An 8,944-nucleotide genomic window follows, 5' to 3' on the forward strand; every position below is an offset into this window, starting at 1 on the left:
GAGGGCGAAATGCCAACGACCGCCTGTCTGTTTTCAGGGCTGTATTTGAAGCCATGCTCCAATCAGGCAAAGTTTTAAGTGTTGCACATTTCGATGGGTTTCTTTCAGCTGACATAGTTTCCATTTGGGTCATGTGGTGTTAGATACCCCAGCGTGTGGTCATAGGGTGAAGAGCCCGGACGATTAGTGGGATTTTAGGTGTGGTGTAAAAATGACGCTGCAACTTTAAAAACGTTGTTGCTTTAAGGATTAACGTACAACCATACTTGGGCTGAGTTTGACACTGGTTCTCTTCAGTAATTAAAATAGCTTTAACACATGATAAGATCAAATGTCAGCTACACTGTGACAGTCGAGGGGCCACACTCAGATATATTTATTCGCTTGTTCTCTTTGTGTGATAAGAGTTTCCATCTGAATTTAACCCCTGTGTGGGGCTGATCTTTCATTTCATTTTATTTCAAGCTCAGATTCTTTGCCTTTGGCACATTTTCTGTGACGAGACTTCAAACCATTCCCACCGTCCTTATTAATCAACATGGTGAAGTGATTCTTCGCAAGGTGATGGGATAGGAAGAGTTTCAGAAAATGAGGCCTTTTGTCTTTATTGGAGAGGTCAGTGCAGACAGGACGGATGGGGGGAAGGCGAGGGGGGAATGACACACAGGAAACGGTGTTGGTCAGACCCAAAGACAGGCGTGGGCAGTGAGGACTCTCACCTTCAGACTCACTGTCTAATCAGTCTGACAGTGAGTCTGAAGACAGAGCAACCCAACACACGTTACTATGTTCATCATCATCATCATTGTTTATTTATATAGCACTTTAAAAACACACAAGGCTGACCAAACTGCTGAACAATAGAAACATAATAGATACCATAAGAATAATAAATACGATACAATAATAAACATAGCGAAAAACAATAAAATACAAGTCAGTCAACCACTGAGTCAAAAGCCAGTGAATAAAAATGCTTTTTCAATCTGGATTTAAAAACCAGCACTGATGTCGATTGCCTAATGTGAAGAGGAAGATTATTCCAAAGCTTAGGAGCCACGATAGAGAACGCTCGGTCTCCTCTCAGTTTCAGCCGTGATTTGGGGACTGAGAGCAACAGCTGCTCAGCTGACCGGAGCGAACGAGTGGGGACATAGGGCTTCAGCAGGTGCCAGACCATTTAAAGATTTAAAAACCAATAAAAGAACTTGAAAATGAATCCTAAATTCAATTGGAAGCCAGTGCAGGGAGGCCAAGAGTGATGTTATCACTAAGCAGGACATTAAATCAAATTAATGAGACACCAAAACAAGAGCTGGAGCCCAAGACAGCCATGAAGTCACAGTGTACACAAATACACAAGAAACACAGAAACCAGCTGGGTGGATGTGGCTCGGGAACCTTCTGTTACCTTGAACGTCGGTGTTTTGAACGCTGGCTGCTCCAGTCTGCTTGTATTTGTCCAAGATTTCCCCTCATATCTTGGTTATGGTTATTTTTTCTTTTATTAAACTGATCACACTCCTGTTCATGAATAGAAAAAAACCCCATCAGTGTATTTTCACTTAAACAAGCAGCTGTTTTTTTTGCATTAAAGTTATATAAAAATGTAACAGTGCAAATTCCTCGCTGACAGTTTAACCAAAAGGCATTTCCAGTGGAAAGTAGCCGACATATCCTCAGCATAACCATGTATAATATCCACAAAACCTGAGAAGGTTGGAGAGAAGGTAGGCGAACTCTGCTGGGATCTGCGTTTAACAAAGTGTCTAAAGACGAAACAAAGAAATCTTTCTGTAAATGTTCAGATGCACAGACTGGACTGAAAAAGAGTGAAAAAGCAGCTAACGTCCAAAAATAAGAAAACTTTGAAAGAACTCCAAAAAAACCTGGAGAACTTTTGCTCAAAAAACAGTTTTGTTTTTTTTAAATTACAAGGCAATCTGACAAAATGTCATCAAATGAGACTCAAGACTTCTGCAGGTCTCTGCCATGACTCAATTTTTTTTTCTTAACGGCAGAAACAATTGTTCCTTTTTTACTTTGTTTCTATTTTCTCTTCTTGTTTTTATCTGTTGAACAACAAACAACATTCATGCTGATTCACATAATATCCTGTCTCTAATCTCTGGGATTTCCTCGTAGCTCTTTGATGCAAAGAACATCCATCAAACGCTCCAGCTTGTGCTCAACATCATCGTGAACGGTGAAGGTACTCTGACGAGAAAATACTCAGTCGACCTTTTGGTTGATTTGTTAAAGAACCCCAAAATAGCTGATTACCTAACAAGGTATGCAGATAATTCACAGCTCTTTTCCTGAATAGCTGCTTTAAAACTCTGCTGAAAGCCTTTGTCCATTTCCAGGTATCCCCACTTCTCGGCATGTGTGTCTCAAGTGTTAGGACTGCTGCATTGGAAAGACCCAGACCCTGCAGCCAAGGTGAGAGACGACAAATATGATAACCCACACCAGCTGTGCTTAACTCTGTAAGTTCCCAGTATTCCCTGAAACCATCACGTGTGACACAGTTTACATCAGACGTGATGCAGCTGACGTCAACACTGACCTTCTTGTGGTAACAGAGACTTAAAAAAATAATAATAAAGCAACAAAGTGGGTCGCTCTTTGACAGTAAATTCCAGTGCGGTCCGCTCCAATCTCCTCAGGCTGACTCTCTTCTAGGCTCTCCTGACTGTTCCCTTTACATGCTGATGATGTGTCTTGTAAATCTGGATCCCTTTCCAGCAGGACGCTCCTCTTTTTCAGACAGTACCTGAGCTGCTCTCTCTCCTGACAGTCAGCTGTCCACCTCTGCATGGCCAGTCGAGCCAGCGCCGGCATTTGAGGCAGAGCTCGGAGCAGAGCGGGCAGCCAGGCTGAGCACGGAGCAGAGGTTGAAGGTCGCAAACTGACATCCACGTCTTCCAGAGAGCCCAGACCTCCTGCTGCAAACAGACTGCACCAACCGTTGTCTCCCACCAAGCTGTTGTAGGACAGATCCAGTGCACGGAGTGAGGAGAGACAGCCCCGTCTGCACACGGCAGCTGCACAGAGGAAGAGGACCCATTGATAACTGATCACTTCACTTTACTGTTTTGTTCACAATGTTTCTGATGGAGACAAAAATAACACCGAATAGTTTCATTGTTTTGTTTTATACGACAGCTACAGATGCTGGCAGCATGAAATAAATGAAAGAAATATCAATTTCCTTCAGGCTTTACTTGTCTTAATATACATTTATGCAGCCTAATGATCCACTACAGACCAAAAAAGAAAAAGTATAATGTCATTGTGTGTTAGTTACCCAGATGTTGCATGTCATCAGTGGTGAGCTCGCAGCTGCAAAGACGGAGCTCGCTGACGACTGATGGCTGCAGAGCATCCAGCAGGAGCGCCAAGTGACCGCCAACCACTTTACACCAGGAAATATCCACCGTGCGCAGATAGGACACCGCCAGGGCTGATGCATAAACACAAAGTTTTCACCATTTCAGGCTAGAGGGTGGAAGAGGTATTCAGGGAGAATGACTTGAAGGAAAACTTCTATAAATAAACAAGTGTGTGTGTGTGTGTGTGTGTGTGTGTGTGTGTGTGTGTGTTACCCAGAGCAGTGAAGGACTCGTTGCTCATGTAGCAGCTGTTGAATGGCAGCCTCCTCATTTGTGTCGCAGGGAGGGCGGAGACCAGCAGGTGGACCACACCTCCCACTTCCTTATTGGATGACACATCAAGCTCGGTCAGTGCAGTGAGAGAGGGCAGCACCTGGACTGAAAAACAACGAGTCACATGACTGCTGCAGCGAGCATGCAATTAGTGTCCGGCGTGTGAGATTGGTAGCAACTGACTCAGAGCCTCTAGATCATCTCGCGTGAGGCAACACAGGTGGAGGTCGAGTCTCTCCAGGTGTGTGACGTGAGCCAGGTGAAAGGTGAGGCGGCTCAGTCCACCAGCTAGAAGCAGCTTTACAGTATATTAATCAGAACAATGCTGCTCTCTAATGTATCTTGGTAAAGCGCAGAAAAATCTAATGTTTTATATGATACAGTGTGATTTCAGTAACATATCATAATGGAGGCTTCAGCAAGTACTTACGAAGGAAATCTTTCCTCTGCTCTTCAGTTAGTTCATCAAATACCTCCCAAAACATCTGTATGGTGGGGTGGCGGTCATGATATCTCCAACCATAACTTGTGTTCTGAAAACAGTGAAAATGACTGTTATAATCATAGAGTTTGTAAGGTCAGGCATACACTATGTTGCCAAAAGTATTCCCTAACACATCCAAATCATTCAATTAATGTGTTCCAATCACTTCCATGGACACAGGTGTATTAAATCAAGCACCTAGGCATGCAGACTACTTCTACAAACATGTGTGAAAGGACGAGTCGCTCTCAGGAACTGAATGAATTCCAGCATGGTAATGTGATAGGATGCACCAGTGCAACAAGTCCAGTCATGAAATTTCCTCGCTATTAAATATTCCATAGTCAGCTGTTAGTGATATTATAACAAAGTGGAAGTAATTGGAAATGACAGCTAGTCAGCTGATGCTAAGGCTCATAGTGCACTTAAGTCATCAATATCTGCAGTCTGCTGTTGTTACAGATGTCCAAACTTCATTGGTTTCCATGGCTGAGCAGCTGCATCCCAGCCTTACACTGACAAACACTATGCAAAGCGTCAGATGGAGTGATTTAAGCATCTCAACACTGGACTCTAAAGCAGTGGAGATGTGTTTACTGGAGTGACGAATCACACTTCTCTGACTGGCAATCCGATGGATATGTCAAACATATTGATCCACAATTCTCTAACTCCTGTTTTAAGTATACCGGATCTCTCTTTAAAACACGAGTTTAAAACAACTGCAGGAACAACGTTTAAATATTTTAGTAGCTTTAAGCCTGTTCATTTTTCAGAGAAACTGCAGGTACCTTTAATACATATACTAATCTATACTAACGAAATACACTGATGAGTGTAGGGAGTGTGCTGAGGAGGTAGGAGTATTTGAGGGGCTGACGAATAAAGAAAATGAGATGAAGAGCAGGACTGTTATTGAATGAAGAAGATATGAACTGTCTCTAAGTTTTCTTGCAGTTTAATTTTAAAGGAGAGAGACAGAAAAAACACATCATTATTATTATTATTATTATTTTAAAAAGTCATAAAGGGATTGGCAAGTTACTTTCAGTGAGTCCCCAAGCAAAACATGGCTTAGTATTTGGGGTAGAGACCTTTGTTGCCAGTGGTAAGACTTTTCTTGGTATCAAGTGGAGTAGTCAGAGGGTGACGATGGGGAGAAAGAGTTTCCTGAGGCAGATGGACATCTGCGTCTAAAGGTCAAAGGTCACTCTTTCGAGGATGCCAATGTTCACATTTTGGACAGAGAGGACAGATGGTTTGAAAGAGGAGTGAAAGAAGCCATCTATGTCCACTGTGAGCGACCATCTTTGAACAGAGGCGGGGCTTACGACACCAACTCTCTGCCATCTATAATCCAGTTTTGAGATCCTTCCCAGACGCCTTAACGCCCACTCACATCCTGGGCCATCTGACCTCAGGAATTCGCATGATAAGGTGGGGCCAGGTTTCACAATGAACACACCCGAAACTCTGGCTGATTGGGACCCACACCCAGTTTCACACCTTGGCTCAGGCGATTAGAGGATCATCAGGGGGTCCTTTTGTCCCTCTGTGGGGGGATACTCCCTCTAGGTTTATATCTGGGACTCTCCACCATTTGACCTTAGAACTGAAGAAGCTTCTCGGATGAGAGGTGAAACGTCTTCAAGCAACTTAAAGAAGTCCAGACGCTTTTCTTTGCAAGCTCCTTTGACTACGATGACCTGGATGACTGAGAACCTTCACAGACAGTTTTTGGTTGATATTCTATCGCTCTCCATTAAATGAAACTAACATTAAAGAAATAACATGAATAATTGTTCTTTCTTTGTAACTGAGGAAACCTACAAATTCAGCAGTGATAATTATTTCCCCAACTGTACCTGAGCAGGTATGGAGATGTCACAAAGAGAAGGCAGTGGAGTTTTTCACCAGATTGTTTAACACAACCTCAGTGGCAGAAGAGTAAATGTCTTGTTTCATTCCTTTTTACTAGGGTACACTGAATGTTAACAAGCATCGGGCACAGAACGAGGCTTTCGTCAGGCCGAAGAACTTCTCAACCAAGAGCACAGGTGAAAACGCCTTACATTTTCAAAACAGGTGGAACAGACACATTAAACTTATATTTGCTAGACGTTTCTGATCTCTTCTCCCGACTTTGACCCCCCCCTATCCATCTTAGATCTGACTTGGGATGTGCTTGTGTATGGTCGAAAAAATCGAAACAGAGCGGTGCATGGGGACGAGGTTGTGGTGGAGTTGTTGCCCAAGAACGAGTGGAGAGGGAGGGACACAGCCCTGACTGATGGGGATGAAAAAACTGGAGAGGACAATGAGAGTACACCTCTGCCAACAGGTGGGAATGTTTGTACTCCATTCATTCACATTTGATTTATTTTTGTATTTAATGATATTTTGTGTATTATATTTTCTGTCTGATTTGCCTAAAATATGTTCAGGATATCTCACAAATAAGTAATGAAAACAATGAAGCATCTTGATCGAACCACATGAATGGTTCGATCCGTGGCTCCCCGAGTCTGCAAGCCGAGTATCTTTGGGAAAGATACTAACCCCAAGTTGCTCTCCGATGCATCCATTGGAGTATAGTGAGTGTGAATGTTGCTTAGTAAGCACTTAAACGCATAGAAGGAAGTGCTTGTGTGAATGGGGTGATTGGGTGAGAGTAGAAAAGAGCTGTATAAGAATTAGTCCATTCACCATTCTTGTTTATATCACCTGCATGAAGCAACATTATAAGAACATATTTGGGTGAAATAACATTTGGAAGCTATTTTCTGGACAGGCATTCACAATTAAACTTTTTTTAAAGTTGCTACTGATTTTTATTACAGTTCTGGTGTAATTTGGCACAACTGAACCTCTTCTCCATGGTTCCATTCGTCAGGGAATAGCTTCTTGACAGCCACATTTCCAGAGATTCAAATAACGATGAAGTTTCGTCGAACAACTCAAGGGCCAAATGCATCTCTCAGGTTCTGTGTCACGTCTTTGCTGGTTTTTCCTGCTTTTTAATGACATGGCAGATATTGTTCATCTTCTGTAGAATTTTTTTTACGTCTGACACCTTTTCTTTCGTCCAATACAAAAGAAAGTTTTAAGTCTAGGAGACACAAATGGCAGGGAACGCATCCTGAGCTTCCACTAACATACAGTTCCCTTTACCAAACACAACAGAACAGAGACAGACGGGGCCCCGTAAGTTTGCCAGTGTAACCTCGCAAATGACAAAAGAGAGAAAGAAAGAAAAACACTAATTAATTAAGCACACAACTCAGGGCCCAGTATTCAAAAGGCGAGGAACACTCCTGCAACTATACACGTGGACTCGCACAAATAATCAATAATCTTTTCAGCTGTGGCAGACCTAGAACAGGGAGGGATAGTTCAGGTGCAAAAATACTGTTTTAGCTTGTCACACTTTTAATTTGGCTAATGGGAACACCCTGTGTTTTTACATAAAAAATATGCAACACATAAAATACATTTTAATCTAACTGGAGGCAATTGACCATTGTTAACCCTTCTTATTGTTATTATTTTTACACACGAGGTCCTAAGGACAAAAAACTTCCCCCCCCTGCGGGCGGTCAATCCTTCAAGCTCAGGTCCTCTACCAGAGGCCTGGGAGCTTGAGGGTCCTGCGCAGCATCTCTGCTGTTCCCAGGACTGCGCTCTTCTGGACAGAGATCTCAGATGTTGTTCCCGGGATCTGCTGGAACCACTCGCCTAGCTTGGGAGTCACCGCACCGAGTGCTCAGGTTACCACGGGGACCACTGTTACCGTCACCTCCACATCTTCTCAAGCTCTTCTCTGAGCCCTTGGTACTCTAGCTTCTCATGTTCCTTCGTCCTGATGTTCCTGATGATTGCTAAATCTGTCACTACAGCCGTCTTCCTCTGCTTGTTCACCACCACTATGTCCGATTAGCCATCACCATTTTGTCCGTCTGTATCTGGAAGCCCCGAAGCATCTTAGCTCGGTCATTCTCCATCACACTAAGGGGCGTCTCCCGTTTTGACCTCGGGACTTCCAGGCCATACTCGGCACAGATATTCCCTTTATACTATGCCGGCCACTTGGTTATGGCGTTCCATGTATGTCTGCTAGCATCTTGCACCCTGTTGTTATGTGCTGGATTGTCTCAGGGGCATCTTTACGCTTGTATCTGGGGTCTTGACTGACTGGTCTGGTAGACCCCAGCCTCTATGGATCTTGTACTTATGGCTTCATGTGCTGCCATTATTAGTGCCTCTGTGCTCTATTTCAGTCCAGTCCAGCCACTGGTAGGATTTCTGGATGTGAGCTAGTTCTTTTATCTGTTGGTGGTACTGTGCAGGATCCTGTCCTTCCATGATGGTTCCTCTTCTTGCTCCTCTTTCTTGGGTTTCTGGTGCCTGAGGTATTCACTAAGCACACCTGAAGCCCCTACCAGTCAAAAGTGTGGACACGCCTTTTTTTTAGTGGTTTTTCTGTCATGGCCTGGTACTTCTACATAGTAGATTCTCACTGAAGGCATCAAAACTATGAATGAACACATATGTAATTATGTAGTACATATGTATATACCGGCTCCCCCCCAGTGCTGCGTTCTTTCTCCTCTGCTCTTCTCCCTGTACACCAACTGCTGCACCTCCACCCACCAGTCTGTCAAGCTAATCAAGTTTGCAGATGACACCACCGCTATTGGACTCATCTCGGACGGGGATGAGTCTGCCTACAGGAGGGAGGTTGAACGTCTGGTGTCCTGGTGCAGCCACAACAACCTGGTGCTGAATGCCCAGA

General features: G+C 43.7%; 1 protein-coding gene across 3 annotated transcripts; it reads right to left on the reverse strand.

The window, feature by feature from the left end:
* Nucleotides 1–787: 787 nt before the first annotated feature.
* On the reverse strand, nucleotides 788–4,486 carry LOC146566498 (leucine-rich repeat-containing protein 31-like). 3 transcript variants are annotated; one of them, XR_014893781.1, is made up of 5 exons: nucleotides 4,099–4,486; nucleotides 3,609–3,773; nucleotides 3,311–3,466; nucleotides 2,284–3,047; nucleotides 788–1,524 (listed from the first exon to the last, which is right to left on the reverse strand). XR_014893781.1 is itself a non-coding variant. In XM_085286057.1 (5 exons), the coding sequence occupies exons 1-5, from the start codon at nucleotides 4,151–4,153 to the stop codon at nucleotides 1,476–1,478; spliced, it is 696 nt and encodes a 231-aa protein (XP_085142183.1). In that variant the 5' UTR covers nucleotides 4,154–4,486; the 3' UTR covers nucleotides 788–1,475. The 3 variants fall into 3 exon arrangements, 2 of the variants coding, with proteins under 2 accessions (XP_085142183.1, XP_085142182.1); XM_085286057.1 differs by having other exon boundaries at nucleotides 2,777–3,047; XM_085286056.1 differs by having other exon boundaries at nucleotides 788–3,047.
* Between the last annotated feature and the right edge of the window lie 4,458 nt (nucleotides 4,487–8,944).

The sequence above is a fragment of the Mchenga conophoros genome, linkage group LG9 (assembly GCF_057382185.1).
Source record: "Mchenga conophoros isolate Kocher_MC1m ecotype Shallow Benthic linkage group LG9, M_conophoros_male_GT1.1, whole genome shotgun sequence".
NCBI classification, from domain to species: domain Eukaryota; kingdom Metazoa; phylum Chordata; class Actinopteri; order Cichliformes; family Cichlidae; genus Mchenga; species Mchenga conophoros.

What these genes read in the sequence shown, in the direction of transcription:
- LOC146566498 (XM_085286056.1), bottom strand. Translation starts at nt 4,153, where the DNA reads ATGTTTTGGGAGGTATTTGATGAACTAACTGAAGAGCAGAGGAAAGAT. An exon ending in GCAGAGGAAAGATTTCCTTC is followed by an intron (nt 3,774 to 4,098) that starts GTAAGTACTTGC and finishes GTTGTTTTTCAG; the next exon opens with TCCAGGTGCTGCCCTCTCTC. An exon ending in CGAGTCCTTCACTGCTCTGG is followed by an intron (nt 3,467 to 3,608) that starts GTAACACACACA and finishes TTTATGCATCAG; the next exon opens with CCCTGGCGGTGTCCTATCTG.